The sequence below is a fragment of the Lepidochelys kempii genome, chromosome 3, assembly GCF_965140285.1.
Source record: "Lepidochelys kempii isolate rLepKem1 chromosome 3, rLepKem1.hap1, whole genome shotgun sequence".
NCBI lineage: Eukaryota > Metazoa > Chordata > Testudines > Cheloniidae > Lepidochelys > Lepidochelys kempii.
The window spans coordinates 134,079,846-134,100,087 of NC_136382.1; the positions used below are offsets into that span (position 1 = coordinate 134,079,846).

The window sequence follows — 20,242 nt, forward strand, 5'->3', positions numbered from 1 at the left end:
CACTTGTGGCCTCTCTAACATATGCAGTTTCATTTCAACGGGACTACTGCCCTCAGTAAGCCCAACAAACAGCTGAAAATCACACTTAAATACACAGCTTTAACTCTGACCTATTCATTTGTTTTGTTTGTAGTTAAGATTGTGTTTTGCATCTTTGACACCATCCCTGAACAGCTGTTGGCTCTTTCAAAAATGCAGTCATGGTCTAGTCTTTCTCTGACCCTACTTGCCTCTCCAACTTCCCCATCTTCCTTGTTCTAAAATAATAATTAAATATATCTTCAATCTTACTTAAGTGAGCTGTTTTACAGCTGTTGCTTTGAGTTCCTTTCCTACAAATTCCATCTTGGATTCCCCCCAGTCAAGTTTCTCCACTGGAAATCTTGAAAAGGGCACGTTCAGTGACTTTTTTTGGCTAAAACAGAGGATTAAATTCTTGCCCAAACATCCCATTAATTTTCTGACTGTAACCTTTTTCTCAAAGGAAAATGTGTTTTGGAGCTTTTGATTGGTGGTAGCCAAATTACTGCTCTCCTAGTTCTAATGACATCAGTATTGGCTTGTGTGCATACACACAAAAATAAAAACCATAACTTCATATTTTACTACTTTTATATAAGGTGTTTAGAAATATTGGGCAAGATTTTTAAAAGTATTTACGCACCTAATGATGCAGATAGATGCCTAGTCGAATTTTCAAAAGTGTCTATGTGTCTAACTTCCATTTAAATTAACAGAAATAGACATCAAAGAACTTTTAAAACCTCGGACCTCACACTTCTGAAATGATATATATGCCTAAATACAATGAAAATTATGTTGGGGTGACAAGAGGCTTTGTGTAGTGTTGGTAAACTTGAGAAGATTCAGCTTGATTTTTCAGTTTACTATTTGGTATGAATATGTTTGTGTTTGAGCACTGTTAGCTAGAACATAGAAATTCCATTAAAATTTTTACATTGACTTGTAAGAAGCAGAGAAGTAACATTAAAATTAACTTTGGAGCTTTAATACCAATTTATAGATTCTTTAACCTTTAGATTCTTCAAATTAGCTATTGGATGTTTTTGTTTGCAGACTGTCAGTTTCTTAGCTCTCAAAATATTTTCAGCCTCCATATAGCAGGGTTTGAACTGAAAATGGCTGTGTAAAATAAGTGTTTTTTAAAATGTGTAGATGGGCACTTTGAACTATTACTCAGGGTACTTGGGCAAAGTTAAAAGCCTATAGTCTTTCCTTCTTTCTAAAAATTAATTCTAATGCCCTAAGTTAACAATGGCTCCAAAAAGTGTGTGTTTTTGTTTTTGTTGTTGTTGTGTTTTTTTTTTTAAAGCTTCATTTTTCTGAAGGTAGAATTAACGCACATAGCAGCATAAAATTAGATGCACATTTAGCTTTAACAGTACAGATACTTTGATGATGGAGTCTCCTATCGAATTTGATGGATGAGCTATAATTACTCATTACCCTGGGTAAATTCATGGAGGTTAAGTCTATTAATGCTATTAGCCTGGATGAGTAAGGAATGGTGTCCCTAGCCTCTGTTTGTCAGAGGGTGGAGATGGACGGCAGAAGAGAGATCACTTGATCATTACCGGTTAGGTTCACTCCCTCTGGGGCATCTGCCATTGGCCACTGTCGGCTGACAGAAAAGGAGTACTTGTGGCACCTTAGAGACTAACCAATTTATTTGAGCATGAGCTTTCGTGAGCTACAGCTCACTTCATCAGGCTGACAGGATACTGGGCTGGATGGACCTTTGGTCTGACCCAGTACGGCCATTCTTATGTTCTTATTGTGGGTCATAAGGTGAGACAAATATTTTAACATGCTTGTTAAATACAAATTAACTTGTGCTGTATAAGGATAGTAACAAACTTCATGACTTTACATAAGTTAAATTTCTGACTTCTTGAATGTTAGAAGCTTGTGACTCTTGGGATTTCACCTAAATTCCATCATGTTTGCTTTCTTGCTACATACTTTCCTATTCTTGAAACCTTATTGCTATACCTGTAACTGAAAGTAAATACCAATATTACATTTTACAGCTGTTTTAAAAACCTTTTTGGGGTATCCAACCCTTGTGTATTAAAACCCTGGGTAATATACACTAATATGAACAATTTAAGTATTTGAGTAAAATAATAAATAAAGTCTTCCCCCTCCCCCTGAAAGTCTCTTGCCAAGTTGATGCTTCTGTGTTTAGGGCCATAGCTCCAGTTAAATCAGCCCCAGACATGCCAATGTTGGCAGCATAATCATGCTTTGTTCTCTTCCTGGCAACTGAAATCAGTGTTTTGACAGGTGTGCTTTTAACTCAGGCCTGATAAATCAACCCCTCCCCTTTCTGTTCCTCCTAAAACTGCAGTGGTAACTATTTCACCACTGTAGTTCATTGTTTCATTCCCCTCCCACTCACCCCCCCATAATATTGGAAACTTGAAAAGAAGCTTCGCATTTATTTTTGTGTTCTTGATTTGTCATTAAAACCAAATTGCAACATTGTTCTCTGGAGTCATCACAGTGATAAGTCAAGCATTTGTTGTAAGTTAGGAAGGCCTAGGTCAGCTTGGAATGAGAAGAAAAGTTTGGTGTCTTTTTAAACTATCAAAGTATGGGATCTTTGAAGATCTCTTAACTTTGTACTAAAGTATGTCTATACAGTACTTTGGGCCAAAGATTCAGAAAAGCCAGTCGCCCAGAGCAAGCAGGAATTTTTCTGTGGGACTGTCATTAAATTCTGCAGCATCTTTAAGATTTCATTTTTTAAAAAGTGTTTTAATTCTCATTGTTGTGAGAGAGACTTTTCAGGTGTGAACAAAGGATAAACCAATGCAGTCTTGCTTTCTTCAGCCTACAGAGAGGCGACTCCAATGCTGCTGTCACTGTTGGGGGGTGGGGAGCTGGCTGCTGTTATGAGCAGGAGACTTTGCACGGGTAGTAGGAATGGGGGTCCTCTACCATTGGTCTTCAGGTTGGCTGTGGCCTCCCTGCTCCTCATTAGAGTTGGTCAAAAAAACGGACACCTTTAATGAAAAATGTGTTCTTTTTTGGGTAGAGTCAAAATTTTGACACATGATTTAAAAAGCTTCAGTCAGCTGTACTCAGTGGGCTGCTCCTTGGTTTTGTGTGGATTGGGATCCAGTCCAGAGTGGAGGAAACCTCTACCTCCCCCTGCCTTGAGGCTCAGTTTAGGGGACAAGAAGTCCTTACTGCCACGTTGGCAGAGGACTGCTGCAGCGGCACAGGAGCCAGCGAACAGAGCTGTAAACAGGGCAGTTTGAGTGGGAGTTCTGTTGGAGGAGAAGGTATTTGTATTTGGTTTTGTATTTGTATTGTTTGTATGTGTAGAGGCTTGTAGGGGCTTTGTGCTGGGAGAGAAGCTGAGCCCTAATTAGGGGGCAGGGCTACCCTGAGTAGGGGTCTTATGAAAGTAGCCAGCCAGTCAGGCAACCGTACAGGAGCCAGCAAACAGAGCTGTAAACAGGGGAGTTTGAGTGGGAGCTTGTAAGGGGAGTTTGTATTGCGGTGCTCGTTTGGGGTTTGATTTTGCTGTGGGTGGTGGTGTTTTGGTGGGGTTTGTTACCCGGACTAACAAGATTTATGTGAGAAGGCTATGACAGATACAGAGGCGGCAATGGTAATGACCCAATAATGGAAGACACAATGAAGATGATTGGATGTGGAAGCTGCGGCAAGTACATGATCCTGGAGGGGGTACCTGGAAAGAGTTTCATCTGCATGAAGTGCTGCCTGATAGAGCTGATGGAGGAAAAGATCCGAGGATTGGAGATGCAGGTAGAAAGTCTGGTTGAGTTTAGAAGGGGGTTCGAGCTGATTTTGGAGCAAAGACATGAGGCGGCTGAAGGGAAGAGCTCAGACTTGCAGATGGAAATAGGACCGAAGAACTCTGAGGGGAGACTGCTGGGTGAAGAAAACAGACAGTGGAGGCATGTGACTAAAAGAACCAGGCAGAGGAAAAGACGGGCTAGTGAAGGAGAAATAGATCAGGTATAGAAATAGATCAAGAACCGGTATGCAGAGTTGGAAAATGAAGAAGGGACACAGCAGGTGGTTACTGAAGGTGGAAGGGCAAGGAAGAAGAGAAGAGCAGCTAGTCCTGTAGGAAAAGGGGAAGAGTCAATGGAGACAACACCAAATATGAGCCCCAGGAGGATACAGGACGGGTTGAAGAGGATTACAAGGGAGAATAAGAATGGAGAGGACTTGCAGCCACAGGGAACAGGGGATAGACCAGAAAATCGCACCATCACCAGGAAAAGGCAGGGCTACGTGATCGGGGACTCCCTACTGAGAAGAATAGACAGGCCTGTACCAGAGCTGATCCAGAGAATAGAAGGGTGTGCTGTCTACTAGGTGCTAAGATATGGGATGTGGACCTGAGGTTGAAGAGAATCCTAAAGGGAGCAGGAAACAATCCACTGATCGTCCTTCATGTGGGAACAAATGATACTGATAGGTTCTCACTAGAACGTATCAAGGGAGACTATGCCAGGCTGGAGAAGACGCTTAAGGAAATCGAGGCTCAGGTGATCTTCAGTGGGATTCTGCCTGTTCCTAGAGAAGGGCAACAAAGGTGCGACAATATTATGACTATCAACAGATGGCTCAGGCAGCGGTGCTATAAGGAGGGCTTTGGGATGTATGGCCACTGGGAGGCATTCATGGACAGAGGACTGTTCTCTCGGGATGGACTTCATCTGAGTAGGGAAGGAAATAGACTTCTAGGATGGAGGCTGGCACAACTGATTAAGAGAGCTTTAAACTAGGAATTCGGGGGAGATGGTTGGGAGATGTTTCCAGGTAATCTCCACACTGGATTTTTCACATTGAGATGGAAGAAAACAAAGAAAGGATACAGCCGTGGGTAGGAGAATGTATATAAGGAGGAAGGGCAGTGTGGATACCAGCCTAATAGGTCATACTGGCGGTAGAATGTCTGTGCCTAATCGGGTAAAGAATGTGAGTGAGTCCAAACAGCAAAAATTAAAGATGTTTGTAGACCAATGCGAGGAGCCTAGGTAACAAAATGGAGGAATTAGAGCTACTGTGCAGGAAGTGAAACCAGATATTACAGGGATAACATAAACGTGGTGGAATAGTAGTCATGACTGGACTACAGCTATTGAAGAGTATGTGCTGCTTAGGAAAGAGAAATAAAGGTGGTGGAGTAGCATTATATATCAATGATGAGGTAGACTGCAAAGAAATAAGAAGCGATGGAATGGATAAGACAGAGTCCATCTGGGGAAAAATCACTTTGGGGAAGAAAACTACTAGAGCCTCCCCTGTGATAGTGCTTGGGGTGTGCTATAGACCACCGGGATCTAATTTGAGTATGGATAGAGCCCTCTTTAATGTTTTTAATGAAGTAAATACTTATGGGAACTGCATGATAATGGGAGACTTTAGCTTCCCAGATATAGACTGGAGGACAAGTGCTAGTAATAATAGATTTTCCTAGATGCGGTAGCTGATGGATTCCTTCATCAAGTAGTTACTGAACCAACAAGAGAGCATGCCATTTTAGATTTGGTTTTGGTAAGCAGTGAGGACCTCACAGAAGAAATGGTTGTAGGGGACAACCTTGGTTTGAGTGATCATGAGCTAATTCAGTTCAAACTGAATGAAAGGATAAACAATCTGCAACTAGGGTTTTTTATTTCAAAAGGGCTGACATTCAAAAATTAAGGAAATTAGTTAGGGAAGTGGATTGGGCTGAAGAACTTATGGATCTAAAGGTAGAGGAGGCCTGGGATTACTTCAAATCAAAGCTGCAGAAGCTATCGGAAGCCTGCATCCCAAGAAAGGGGGGAAAATTCATAGGCAGGAGTTGTAGACCAAGCTGGATGAGCAAGCATCTCAGAGAGGTGATTAAGAAAAAGCAGAAAGCATACAGGGAGTGGAAGATGGGAGGGATCAGCAAGGAAAGCTACCTTATTGAGGTCAGAACATGCAGTGATAAAGTGACAGGCTAAAAGTCAAGTAGAGTTGGACCTTGCAAAGGGAATTAAAACCAATAGTAAAAGGTTCTTATTTATATGGCTATAGAAGAAAACAAAGAAGTGGGACCGCTAAACACTGAGGATGGAGTGGAGGTTAAGGCTAATCAAGGCATGGCCAAATATCTAAACAAATACTTTGCCTCAGTCTTTAATGAGGATCTTGGGGATAATGGTAGCATGACAAATGGGAATGAGGATATGGAGGTAGATATTACCATATCTGAGGTAGAATCGAAACTCGAACAGCTTAATGGGACTAAATCAGGGGGCCCAGATAATCTTCATCCAAGAATATTAAAGGAATGGGCACCCGAAATTGCAAGTCCATTAGCAAGAATTTTTAATGAATCTGTAAACTCAGGGGTTGTACCATGTGACTGGAGAATTGCTAACATAGTTCCTATTTTTGAGAAAGGGGGGAAAAAGTGATCTGGGTAACAACAGGCCTGTTAGTTTGACATCTGTAGTATGCAAGGTCTTGGAAAAAAATTTGAAGGAGAAAGTAGTTAAGGATATTGAGGTCAATGGTAAATGGGACAAAATACAACATGGGTTTACAAAAGGTAGATCATGCCAAACCAACCTGATCTCCTTCTTTGAGAAAGTAACAGATTTTTTTAGACAAAGGAAACGCAGTGGATCTAATTTACCTAGATTTCAGTAAGGCGTTTGATACGGTGCCACATGGGGAATTATTACTTAAATTGGAAAAGATGGGGATCCATATGAAAATTGAAAGGTGGATAAGGAATTGGTTAAAGGGGAGACTACAGCAGGTCATACTGAAATGTGAACTGTCAGGCTGGAGGGATGTTACCAGTGGAGTTCCTCAGGGATCAGTTTTGGGACCGATCTTATTTCATCTTTTTATTACTGACCTCGGCACAAAAAGTGGGAGTGTGCTAATAAAGTTTGGATGACACGAAGCTGGGAGGTATTGCCAATTCAGAGAAGGACCGGGATATCATATAGGAAGATATGGATGACTTTGTAAACTGGAGTAATAGTAATAGGATGAAATTTAATAGTGAGAAGTGTAAGGTCATGTATTTAGGGATTAATAAGAATTTCAGTTATAAGCTGGGGACGCATCAGTTAGAAGTAACAGAGGAGGAGAAGGACCTTCGAGTATTGGTTGACCACAGGATGACTATGAGCCACCAATGTGATAAGGCCATGAAAAAAGCTAATTCAGTCTTGGGATGCATCAGGCTAGGTATTTCCAGTAGAGATAAGGAGGTGTTAGTATCATTATAAAGGCACTGGTGAGACCTCACCTGGAATACTGTGTGCAGTTCTGGTCTCCCATGTTTAAGAAGGATCAATTCAAACTGGAACAGGTACAGAGAAGGGCTACAAGGATGATCCGAGGAATGGAAAACCTGGCTTCTGAAAGGAGACTCAAGGAGCTTGGCTTGTTTAGCCTAACCAAAAGAGGGCTGAGGGGAGGCATGATTGCTCCATATAGATATATCAGAGGGAGAAATACTAGGGAGGGAGAGGAATTATTTAAGCTCAGTACCAATGTGAATACAAGAACAAATGGCTATAAACTGGCCATCGGCAAGTTTAGATTTGAAATTAGATGAAGGTTTCTAACCATCAGAGGAGTGAAGTTCTGGAACAGCCTTCCAAGGGAAGCAGAGGGGACAAAAGACCTATCTGGCTTCAAGATTAAGCTCGATAAGTTTATGGAGGAGATGGTATGATGGGATAACATGATTTTGGCAATTAGTTGAGCGTTGACTATTCATGGTAAATAGGCCCAATGGCCTGTGGTGGGATATTAGATGGGATGGAATCTGAGTTACTACAGAGAATTCTTTGCTGGGTGTCTGGCTGGTGAGTCTTGCCCACATGCTTAGGGTTCAGCTGATCGCCATATTTGGGGTCAGGAAGGAATTTTCCTCCAGGGCAGATTGGAAGAGACCCTGGGGTTTTTTTGCCTTCCTCTGCAGCATGGGCCATGGGTCACTTGCTGGAGGATTCTCTGCACCTTGAAGTCTTTAAACCATGATTGGAGGACTTCAATAGCTCAGACATATGTGAGAGGTTTATTGCAGGAGTGGGTGGGTGACATTATGTGGCCTGCATTGTGCAGGAGGTCAGACTAGATGATCGTAATGGTCCCTTCTGACCTTAAAGTCTATGAGACTGTATATTGGGCAGCATACATTGATTTCTTTTGGAGGGGCATGCCCAGGACTCAAACTGGGGGGAAGGGAGGATGTTAGTAGTTTCCTGAAATGAGAATTGTGGAAGATTGTACAGATCACTTGTGATCTTTTGGGCTTATTGGTTCCATTAGGTCGAGTTTGGGTACACCAATCCTTAATTTGCCTGGCTTTGCTCTTTTTAAGGGTTGGATAGAGTTGCCATGGAAATTCTTGATTGTGTTCAAATGATAAGGGCATCTAGAATGAATGGTCAGGTGCTCTTTCTTTAATTTTCTACACATTTAAACAAATATTAATATCTTAGGCAGAAGTGATTACTGCTGTTACAAGTAACATTTATGCGCATTTTATATTTGAATCTCCCTGCATTATATTCAGAATTTTTTCACAGTTGCTGGGTCAAAGGCAGAGGCTGGAGGAAAACCATGCTTAAAAACAAAATAGGAAAAGTGACTGACTTGATTGATTAAAAAAAAAAAAAATTGGAACGGAAGATCATGGGTAATTGTATAATACCTGAAATAATTTGGCGTGAATTTGCTCAAAATTTTTCAAGTTGACAGTCTCTCTAATGGTGACTGCTGTCTGTATGATGCAAAATCACAGAAGGGTCAGGTTAGTACTGTAACACTTCTTTAAACATGGAATTTAAATAGAAAAACTAATCTTGAATAATCCATTCATTTAAGAATTACAGAATGCTTACTATTTCAGGTTCTTATAATAATGTTAATTTGTCTAATGAGAGCTTTAACTCCTGCATTTAAATTGAGTATTTAAAATAACAGTGGTTTTGTGTCTAATTGTAGTGGCTTACCACTCAAGTTCACCCTCCTAGAGCAGGATTTAAATTTCTAGAAATCATTCTAGCCTCAGCAGCAGCTAGAGCACCTGTAAAGTAACTCATAACTTCTTTAACTACAGCATTGTCTCCTGGACAACTTGTCTAAACTATTTCATTCTCTCCACAATTTCCATTTGTCCAAAATTGCTGTTATAAATATTGCAACAGTGGAAGTGGAGGAGAGTTGATGATGCAAGGTGCGTTCAGCCTACAATGTATGCTTCATGAATCTTTTTATATTGTTGTAATTTATCTTTTCATTTCTCCTCCCCTCCTCGAGAAAAATCAGATGATTTAATTTTGCAGTTTGAGTGCATTGATAGCTTTTGCCTGCCACATGTTCCTTTTCTATAATGTTGCCTTTCTCTTATGAGATTAGTAATGTCTGTCAGCTTTTTCAATCAAGGACTTTTCATGACAGTTGTCATCAAGTTCTGTCTCTGCAGTTGGGAGCACCTCTGTTCAGACTTCATTTTAGAATGCGTTTGTGGTTGAGTCTAAAAATGTCTAACGTTGTCAAATTAAACAGGACTGAGTTTAAGAGCAAATTGGAGTGGGCTGGAGTCTTCCACAATTACTGTCTAAACGGTAGGTAAAAGCTATTAAAGGGTCTATAGCAAGCTGTGAAAAAACCTGCAAAATGTATCTCTAGCCCTGACTTGGAGGGTAGACAAATGTCTAGTCTGTGTCTCCTCCCCATTTATTTTCTAGGATAAAAAAAAATCCTCTAATATGGATGGTGAGCTGTAAGAAAGTTCGATCCACAGCTTGAAAGTCATTACATGCACAACATACAGGGACAAAGGTGAGGTTCTTGCCCCTAATACTTAGAGGGGATTTCAGCTGTCGTAACTTGCAGACAAGTGGCAAGCGTATCGACAATGGTGCAAACTCCTAGTATAGGCAGGTAAAGCCATTACTTGCCCTGGTGGAGTTTACCTGAGTCTCAAGCAATAATCTGTGTTGCAATAATGAGTATAATGGAGGCAAATCCTTCTATATACACAAGGTACTTGTTGCTGTAGTGTGCTGCTAACAAGCAGGCATGGCACACATTTAATAAGATGGCTAATAATTGGGTTTTGGAAAGAAGAGGTATATGATACCTGTCAGTTCAAGTAAAAATGCAAGATAAGCAACTCTGTTTCATGTTCATTTGGAATTTACAGAAACTGAATTAATTGACAAGCAGTACTTAAACTGAGTCTGAGAGGGAAGTAATGATGTTGCCACCCTCCACAAATTATATGGTCCAACGTCTAGTTAATCTGTAGCAGTGAGAAATATGGGATATGTGGTATAACCATATATAATTTGCACTCCTGTAGTCTCAAAGATCTGTGACTGTCGGTGGCAGCAAATGTAGTAGCACATAGGTACCTTCAGTTCTAATCTTGCTAGGTTAATGGCTAAGCAAACTAGCTTGTATTTGCAAAATGCACAAGACTGAGCTATTTAGAGAAGTCCTAGATAAGGCAGTAGCAGAGGGTGCTGCAGAAAGAACTCACTATTAAGTAAAGAAAACTAAGTGTGAATGGCCTTGGTCCTGTTTGCTTCTGTAAGCAAAAAAATTTATTTAAAGGACTTAAAACTACTCCTGGAGAAGTTTTTGTAATCAAAGCATCAAAAGAAAGTTCAGGCAAAGTACAGCCAATGATTGTCATCAGCAACTCTCAAATGTATGACAGTCTTTGGGGTCTCTCCATGGTCAAACTTAGGAGAGAGGCTAACAACTTTTTGAGTTAAACTGCTATGGACTGCAGATCAACAAAAATCATCAGAGTATGCAATGAACTTCTTCCAAAACTATTTTACAAACAATCCTCAGATTTCATGAACCCTGTGAAACAGAAAAGATGTAAGCAATTGCTTCATATTTTTATTAAATAGGGATTATAGAAGAGCACCCATAATTGGAGAAATATAATAAACTGTACTCTTTTTATTACATTAAATAGAAGAAAAAGACTGATGTATTAGACTTGTTCATTCTCTCCAGGTTTAACTAGAAGGGTAACAATTAGAGCTCACTATTGCTAATGGGAAATCTCCTGGATGTGCTGCAAACTAAAACTCCCCCCTGGTCTCCCTAAAGAACATTGCACTGAGGAGGGTTGGGGATTCCTTGGCTACACTCTTTGGTGTTGTGAAGCACTTGTAATCACACTAGCTAGCCCTTCACCTAAATACCTAAGGAAACAGCTGGGGTACAGTCCTGGCCCCATTGGAGTTAATGGGGGTCTTGCCGTTCATTTCAGTGGAGTAGGATTTCACCCTATATCTGTCGTGTGCCTGGATCCTGCACTGGTATGTTCTGGGGCTCCTTGTACTCTTCTCTGTCCCTCCACTCTCAAACAATCTCTAAGTTACGCTACTCCAGCTATGTGAATAACATGGCTAGAGTTGACATAGCTTAGATCGACTTACTGCGATGTCTACGCTGCACTGAGTTGACGGGAGGTGCTTTCCCATTGACTTACTCCACCGGAACGAGAGGAGTAAGGTACCAGAGTCGACTGGAGGAGAGTGCTCTGCGGTCGATTTAGCAGTTCTTCACTAGAGCTGCTAAATCGACCCCTGCTGCCTTGATCGCAGCTGCATAGGTCCCTGGTAAGCGTAGACAAAGCCTGAAACTTACATTGTAAGCTCTTTTAGATAGGGGCCATCGTTTTTTTTATGTCCGTGCAAGGCCTAGCACAGTGGGTCCCTATTCACTGTGCTACTGCAATTAGAAATCATAAATAATCATTAAAATTCCCTGCCCTTCCCCCAGTCTCTTTAGTAAGCCTCTACTGAATTGTCTCCTGTGTTAGGGACCGTAAACATTAGAAAAATACGTTAATTAGCATTCCAAAAGGATTCCTTCCCAATAAGGGACCATAAGGCGGTGGGGAGAAAGTAACTGGAAAAGCGGCAAAGAATCTAGATCCAGACTAACATGGCTTCCCCTCTGATACTGTTCCCTGGAAGTTTGTAGGTGTGGGGAACTACCTTGAAAAGAATATTTGGAGTGAAATGAAGCAGTGAAGGAAGCACTGTATTAAAGCTGGGGAGTGCCACATTGGTGGAGGCTTGACTGGTATGATGATAGGCCAGGACATCTGTGCAAGTACCTTCATATGAGAGAGAGAATGAACTCTTAGCTCCTTGAAGATCAAAATGATGACAGTTTGTAACTGAAAGGAGATAGTTAATTGAGACACTCCGATCCTAGGAGAAGCTAAGTACTTAAGAGGAAAGAAAAAAGTGGATGTATCAGATGTTGCTTTGCTCAAAGAAGCCTCAGACTGGGAGATGCATGAGAGTGAGAGGAAAAAAGCTGTCAGAGATTTTCTATATAGACTGTAACTAAACCTGTAGTACCTCCCTAGTTTATCAAGTGTTGGGTTAGTCTAGATAAACTAGCAGTTTTTGTTATATATACTGTTTCTCTTCATTTAATCGGATCTATCATCTTAATCCTCTTTTTAATTATACAATTTGGATCTCAGACTGTTTGAGAATTTCATACAGCCTGTCCCAAAGAGGAAAAAGCTTTCAATCTCTAAAGAGAGAGAGAGGATGTTGGGGGGGGGGGGCGCCTTGCCCCTTTTGAGGTTCTGTCAAAATGGCACAGAACTCTTTTCCATTAAAGAATTGTGTGAAGGGCTGTGGTCTAGAAGAGAGACTGGGAAATATTTGAGGGCAAAGGACAGGAACTTAGCTGAAAGGAGCAAAAGTGAGACAACCAGTAGTTTTTATATAATTTATTTATTTTAAAATGTGGTCAAATAGTCACCCTTTCATTGTACAGCACAGGCAACATTTGAATAGCAAGTATTTCAGGCTTTAGTTTTGTATTAAGAAATGTAGCATTTGAATTAAACTGCATGTTAGGTTGCCATAATTTGCAGAAAGCAAATACTTTAAAAAGCTTCTGAACACTTGTCCATAGGGCTGCTGATCACTTCCCAGTACTGCAGAAGGGAAGGGGAGAGATTTTTCCTCAACCATCCAATCTGATAAATTTATGCTACTCTTACAAAAGAGAGAACTCATTCTGTAGCTCTGTGTTTTGTTACAGGTGAAATGTTTGACTTTTGGAAGGGGTGGGGGGCGGGAGAGAAGGGGAGGAAGTATGCACAAGCTTTTACTTGGGCCAGGGGGAAATGGCTTTATTTAGTGTCTGACCTGTCTTGGGGGCTCCAATCCTTCAGTTACATTTTGAGTAGTCCTGATTAGTCACTTCTGGTGTTTCTGATTTAAAATTTGGATATAACTATCTGTAGAGGACAAGTGTATGAATTACTTATGATCTGCATTGGTGCTTTTCTAATCTAATTATGACGGATTTATTGTTGGCAGTGTAAACTTTTTAAAATGTTGTGTCCTTGGAGTTTGCTCTGAAATGGTTTATGCTTAAATTTTAGACATGAGAGAGTACTAATGTAAATATGATTTTTTTCAACAAAAAAAAATAACTTGTTATGCACATCTAAATGTTGAGTAAATTGATAAATTGAAAATGTTTTTCATCCTGCTGTAATATCAGCTGTAAATAAACTTCTTGGTTTATGAAAGTATATTTTCTAGATAAGGATTAGAAAAACAATTAGCTCCGGATTGAGTGAGAAGGCTAACAAGGTTGTAAAGGCCAGTTCTGGAATGAAGCTAATGAGGGTCAGAAATCAGCAGAAGTCACAAAAGGATAGTCTAGCACAGATTGCTAGGTTACCAGTCTAGAAGAATTTGCTTAGGCACTGGGTTTATTAGTTATGGTGAGCATTTTGCTTCCCAGCTGACTAATGTGTATATACAATAATGTAGTTCTTCCTGACTACCGTCAGGAAACGGAAGTTTGAAGTGCTATAAGCCTTTTTGTTCCTTTGTAGAATGAAACTTGGCCATATTCCAATTATTAACTTTGTGCAAGATTCACTGTTTTTAGTTTCAGTCACACTGACAAGGAATTTCAGGAATTCTACTGAACTCATTTGAAATGTAATTGAAAACAATAGGCCTTTCATTCAAATCTAAAGGACTAACACTCATAATTATTTTAACTTTGTTCTCTTAATACTAATTATTGAGATCTTAGCCTATACGTACATGTTAGCCTTAGTATCTCCTCTAAAGTAGAGGTGAGAGGCTTTTAGGAAGTGACCTATTTGCTTCAGTATTTTACCTCTAAGTTTTAAGATAGAATTCTGAAATATCTGTAACAACTTTTTATTTTACTGCCCCAAACTAAAACCATGATCAGTTAATACAAATGCAAGGTCATCAGTTCAAATTATGACAAATTCATTTACAGTTTAGTCGGTTACCTTGTTGTTTTGTGCTTTGCAGCTTATATTACTAGAAAACACTTATGCGCTAATTATTCTTATCTGTAACTTAACCTTTGATCTGTATGCCATAAATGCTAAAATAACAGTTGCTGTTGTGGGCAGGGATTGTGGGAACTGGACATTGAATAAATATTTGTGATGAGCAAGCTCAGAAGAGGATATGATTCATTGTGGTAGTTATCTGGATCTCCCATTGTGAGTTAGAACACATGATCCATCACACTTCTCTTTGCCTCTTTTTAATAAAGGAAGCTATCATTCCAAATCTGTTAATACAACACTATGGCTAAGATTTTAAATACAAGTCAAGAAATTCTAAATGAAACATGCACAGTATGCTGTAGATTAACCTGGTAATTCATAGGTGCAAGGTGCGAGGTTACAGTGGCTATAGGAATCAAAACTCAAAATTACTCACTTCTGGTCACTTAAAATATTAACTACAACATTGCGTTAATATAACCTTTGTATTTAAAATGTTACAATATAAACCTGTATTTTGCTACATGAGAACATTCTCAAATTCAAACTTTGTTTTTCTGCAGTTTTGTTACTTCAGAAGATAGAACATGATGACATGTGTAATAAAACTTTGAAGATTACGGACTTTGGCCTGGCTAGGGAATGGCATAGAACAACCAAAATGAGCGCAGCAGGTACCTATGCATGGATGGCACCTGAAGTTATCAAGTCCTCCGTGTTTTCTAAAGGAAGTGATATCTGGAGGTGAGTGATTAGTCCCACTTAAGACTGCTTGATAGCTAAGTTCCTCATCCTGAGAATCTTGAAAGAAAAATGAATATTTGAGGAAATCCTCTGTGTTGAAATTGTTCTGTCTGTTTTAATGGTTTACTGATGGTGTTGGTCTGAGAGTTTGGAAGAAATTTACCACTTGCCAAGTAAAATTCTCATATTTCAAAATATACCTTGATTCGGCTACCTATGAATGCCCATATCTTAACTACCTACGGTAGGTGTCCCCACAGATCGACATTCTATCTCAAGAGAAGATTGACTGACTGAATCATTCTTACAATAAGGGAAGTAAGTGGCCTTTTAAAAGAAAACAACATTTCAATAGGAGCAGCCCTTCAGTTTGTTGTCTGTTGAAGATCCTAGATGTTTTACTTGGGAGACAAAGGGCTCTTATTTGTGTAACATTAATGCGTGCACTGCCTGTTAATAGGGTATTTATTTTCTACTTGCTGAAAAGTCTCATAATAAATACAACAAATGAGACTAATTTATGATTATTTTGTAGTAAACAGGATTGATTAAAAATCAGTGACTTCTAAAAAAAGGATGTTTTTATTTCAATTTAAATTAAATATACTTTATTTTTTAAAAATAAACTGATTTAAAATTTAAATTTGAATTGTCAACCCATCTTTAAGTACTAAGCTTACTACAATCAATTAATCATTACAATTAAACACAGAAATAATGTTAAGCAGTACATTTGCTGTTAGTTTCCACTGAACTGGGGAAGTCACTGGCTAAGTACCTGGAACCATAGTTTGTTGACATGCTAAACCAGATTTTAACAGCAGTATACTCTTCTGCAGGTACAGAGGAATATCTTATTTCTGTTTATTGAACTGAAGTAGTTCAATAAATAATTCTTTCAAAGTTAAGAAAGCAATTGGGAGTTAAAAAAGCAAGAAAGCTTGTTTTTCCTCTTCCAATTTAGGAATGAAAACTAGGTACAAGGATGAGGCATACTAGTTCTGAAATCTTGAAGGACATAGCAACCAGAAACAATCCAGTTCAATTCACTAACTACAGATAATATTTCCTTTGTTTACTAAGTCAGTTAATTTTTAAGTGCAAAACATGTTTAAACTTTTTGATTTTTTCTTATGTATCCAGCACATTTAAGGTAGTTTTTGTTTGTTTGTTTTTTAAATACCTTTTTTGGTTCATTTTAATTGAGTTTGACTATCCATCCAAGTAGAGCCTGAGACAAAGCACAAGTAAAAAAATCCTGTAGTAAATAAGAAATGGATCGTAAAAATTAAAAATCTGACTAAATGTAAGTTAGGCTATATAATCGCTTAAGTAAATGTATGTAGTTAGAGTGCATCTTCCTGATTAGCAAAAAATACAAAATTTAGTGTAAAGGCTGCATTTAATTGCAAATAACATGTTTTAATCCCATAGTAATCCCATAAATGTGTACTGAATGTATTTCCATTAATCAGGATGGAGTTGGAGGTGCAGTCAGTATAAATTAAAACTGTATTTCTACTTTATTTTCTGCGGTGGGACTCCTTATTTTAAATTCATGGATATTTCTTATTTAATAAGGACATTCAGGATACTTCATGTAAACCACAGGACTTTGCAGATCAATGAGGTTTTTGAATGAGACAGTTAAGGCTCTTCCGTATCAGAGGATAAAATCATTTAAAATCATTTGTGTGGAAAAGTAAGTTATATTGTGAAAAGCAATCATTGTGAAATGGGCTTTTACAGTTCCTGTGCTCTACCCTGCAAAGCTCCTGTTTGTCTGTCTTCCAAATTTGTATTTATCAGGAGGAACCAAAACATATGAGGCTGTGTAAATTGCAATTTGGGGAGGAGGGAGGCTTTAGCTCCCTAATCTATTGTCTGATATAATCTTATGCATGTTTTTTTTTTTTTTTTTAACTAACATAGAGTCCTGGGTTTTTTTTGGTTTTTTTTTTTTTTTTTTTTTTTTTTTTAAGAAGTGTCTCACTGCTATTCTGCATTATGAAGTAATGCTTTTGGTATGTTCAGGTTAGTTCTGTAGACTTCACCACTTCTTTGTGATGCACCTTTTACCCATCTTAAGTTTGATACTAATTCCTCAGTATGTTGAGTGCTTTATATCCGTTTCAGGTGGTGTCCATTAGAGAAGAGGCATTTATTTTTTGTTTGGGTAGGGTGGAGGATGGATATAGGTATTTCCATAACCAGCTTTGTTCCATGCTTAATTACAAGTCCTGTCAAGTCTTGTTGCTGTGATTTTAGGTATCTGAAAGGGGTATGCTTTGGTGCAATTGTTATATTCTACTGCAACATTAGTTTACATTTTTGGAATCTACAGTATTTCTCTTCTTCACCTTCTCTTCTGCACGCCTCTCTTGTAAAAATGTAAGTATTTAGTTCAATGATGAGTTGTAACAGGAGAGATTTTTAATTAGTAAGCCTTATGTTGTGCAGTTTGGTTTAGGCCTTCTTGGTTTCCAAACACTGTCTTTTTGTTGATCTTTACTCTTGCTTTAAATTATAGGAAGATGGATAAAATGGATTGTAAAATATAGTCACGCTGTAATTGGGCATTGCTTTTTAAAAACATGTTCTGGGTGGAGATCTTGGCAAGGATTTCCATACAGCATGTTTGGTAGAATTCTGTTCAGAATATCTAAATTGTGACTGATTTCCTTTTAGAATGTTCTCACCTTAAATTGCAATACCTTTAGGGATTCTGCCATACATATACGTACCTCAAGTCCAAAAATCCTCAGCAAGACTTTCATAAAAAGTATCAGCAGTAGGCATTGATGCATTTACTTCTTGTGTTCCAAAATCTAGCAACACTAGGAAGCTCTGCTGAATGAAATTATGTATATGGCTTTGCTTTAGGAGAAGAAGCGGAGAATAAAATACATTTTAAAAGAATATTTATTATCTAAGTTCAAGCAACTACCATTCAGGATGTGTATCAAAAGGAAGAAGCTATGCTAGGAATAATAATTGAACTGAGTATGCAATGGCTGCTTTGTGTCTTAATACAGCATCCTGAATTTACAGTGTGAAAATCTTAGGTCACCTGAAGGACAGTAAGCTAACAATTTTCAGATTGAACTGTTAGGCATTACATCTCTGAATTGTATCCTCATATCTTCTTGGCCAAAAGGACATGTAATGGGAGATGGTTCCTGAGTATTTTCTTTAACTTTCTCTTGTAAGTGCCGAGACTCTAGATGCTTAGGCTGAATGTATTTGTATTTCGGCTCATAGAATTTACAGTGCACAAGTAGCTACTTATGTAGGCAAGAGAGAAGAAATCCTATCACTGTCTGTAAGAACAATTTATGGAACAGTGCCTCTCAAAAACCTAAGCATGGCTTTACTATGCGTGTATGAGGTTTCTTGTTTTGTTTTTTTGCTTGCTCCTAGTACAGTACTTGGGCTAAACAGCCAAGCCTTTTTCCAGGTTGTTGTTTTTTTAAAGGAGAGGGGACATTCTCATCTTGTTAGTATTTTGGTTTGCTAAAGTTCCACATCTGTTTTGACCAGATGGAAAACTACGTAGTATTTAAAGGCTTTGAATTCTGAAGGTAATTGAACCTGATCAGTACAATGAAGAATTTATTTAGGGAGGTTTTCTTGTCTTTTTAGCCACTGTTTGCTGAACTTTGGTTAAAGTTCTCAGAAGAAATAATTATATTTTTGATATAGGCTGAGAGGGAGACTAATTGAAATCATGTTTAAAAGAACAGTCTATGACCTTACCAGAAGAACATGAGACTTCTCTGTTTGCCTAGACTTGGACTTAAAAGCAAGAGATGCAGAGGTTCAGTAGAGTTCCTATTCGTGTTCAAAGTTCAGAACTCATGAGGGAATTCTGTACACAATACTTGAAAATTCTGCAAATTTTATTTGTCAATAAATAAATGGGGAGGCTCCAGCATGGCAATGGGGAGTGCAGGCCACTGGCTGCATGAAGGTAGGAGATGACCCTGCAATACCTTCCCCTCCCCCGCCCCACCCCGACACAAATTCGGTAGCAAGGCTGCACCCAACCCTGACACAGCGCAAGGGCCAGGCGTGCCCTAGAGGTCAGTGTCCCAAGGATGTGGGGGAGGAGGGGATTGCAGGGTCATCTTCCCACCTCCATGCAGCCAGTGATCTGTGCTCCCCACTGCCATGTGGGAGCCTCCACGTTTATTTATTGAAAAATAAAATTTGAAGAATTTTAAAATATTGTGCACAGAATTTTTTTATTTTATTTTATTGGTGCAGAATTCCCTCAGGAGTAGCAGGTGAAGCAACTCACCAGGGTTAGCAGCCCTGCACCAGGCACACCAGCTGTGGGCAAGGGAAGGCTCAAGATCCATGTGTGGAGGGGCTTAATGTGTGTGATCCAGGTATGGGGTGAGAGGGTTCCATGTGGGGCATTCTGGGTGCAGGTGGCTCAGTGTGGGGAATCTGGATGCACGGGGGCTCATTGAGAAGGTTCTGGGTGCAGGGGTAATGGGCGGGGGGAGAGTCTGGGTGCTGGGGGAATGGGGCTTGGTGGGATGAGGTCCTGGGTGCAACTGGTTCGGGCTCAGTGGGGTGGAGGTTCAGGTGCATAGGGGGTGGGGCTCGTCAGGGTGAGGGTTTGAGTGCAGGGTGCTCTGGGGGGATGGTCTGGGTGTAGGGGTCGGGGTCCGGATGCAGAGGGGTGGGGCTCAGTGGTGGGGAGGCCTGGATATGGGAGGGTCCAGATGACCAGGGATTGGGCAGATGCGGGAGCAGCTCCCCCACACAATGACCCCTTCCTCCGCAGCTGAGGAGCGATGGGGGCAAGAAGCGGGGGGTGGAGGTGTGGAGTCGGGGGAGGTTTCTGGTGGTGAGTCTGACCCACACTTGGCCCACTTTGTGCACAGGAAGTGCGCACCTCTCCTAGCCTAGCCAAGACTAGCGGTTGAGCCTGGCACAGGGTAGAGATCACCGGCTGGGAGGGGGCTGGGGGTGGGAGTGAAGCTCAGCAAAGTGTCTGGGTATGGGGGGTCCAGCTGCATGGGGGTTGGGCGGACAGGGGGTGGTCTGACCTACCCTAATTCTTGTAGTCTGCCCTGAGTTGGCATTCTCAGCGTGGCCCATCCAGGCCCATGATCACACATACTG

General features: G+C 40.0%; 1 protein-coding gene across 5 annotated transcripts in view; it reads left to right on the forward strand.

Moving 5' to 3' along the window:
* MAP3K21 (mitogen-activated protein kinase kinase kinase 21) overlaps positions 1 to 20,242 on the forward strand; it is a 63,796-nt gene that overhangs the window by 8,725 nt on the left and 34,829 nt on the right. For all 5 annotated transcript variants that reach the window (XM_073338103.2, XM_073338106.2, XM_073338104.2 and 2 more), the window contains exon 2: positions 14,926 to 15,106. In XM_073338103.2, the coding sequence (XP_073194204.1) occupies positions 14,926 to 15,106 (181 nt within the window). The remainder of the gene's footprint in view (positions 1 to 14,925; positions 15,107 to 20,242) is intronic.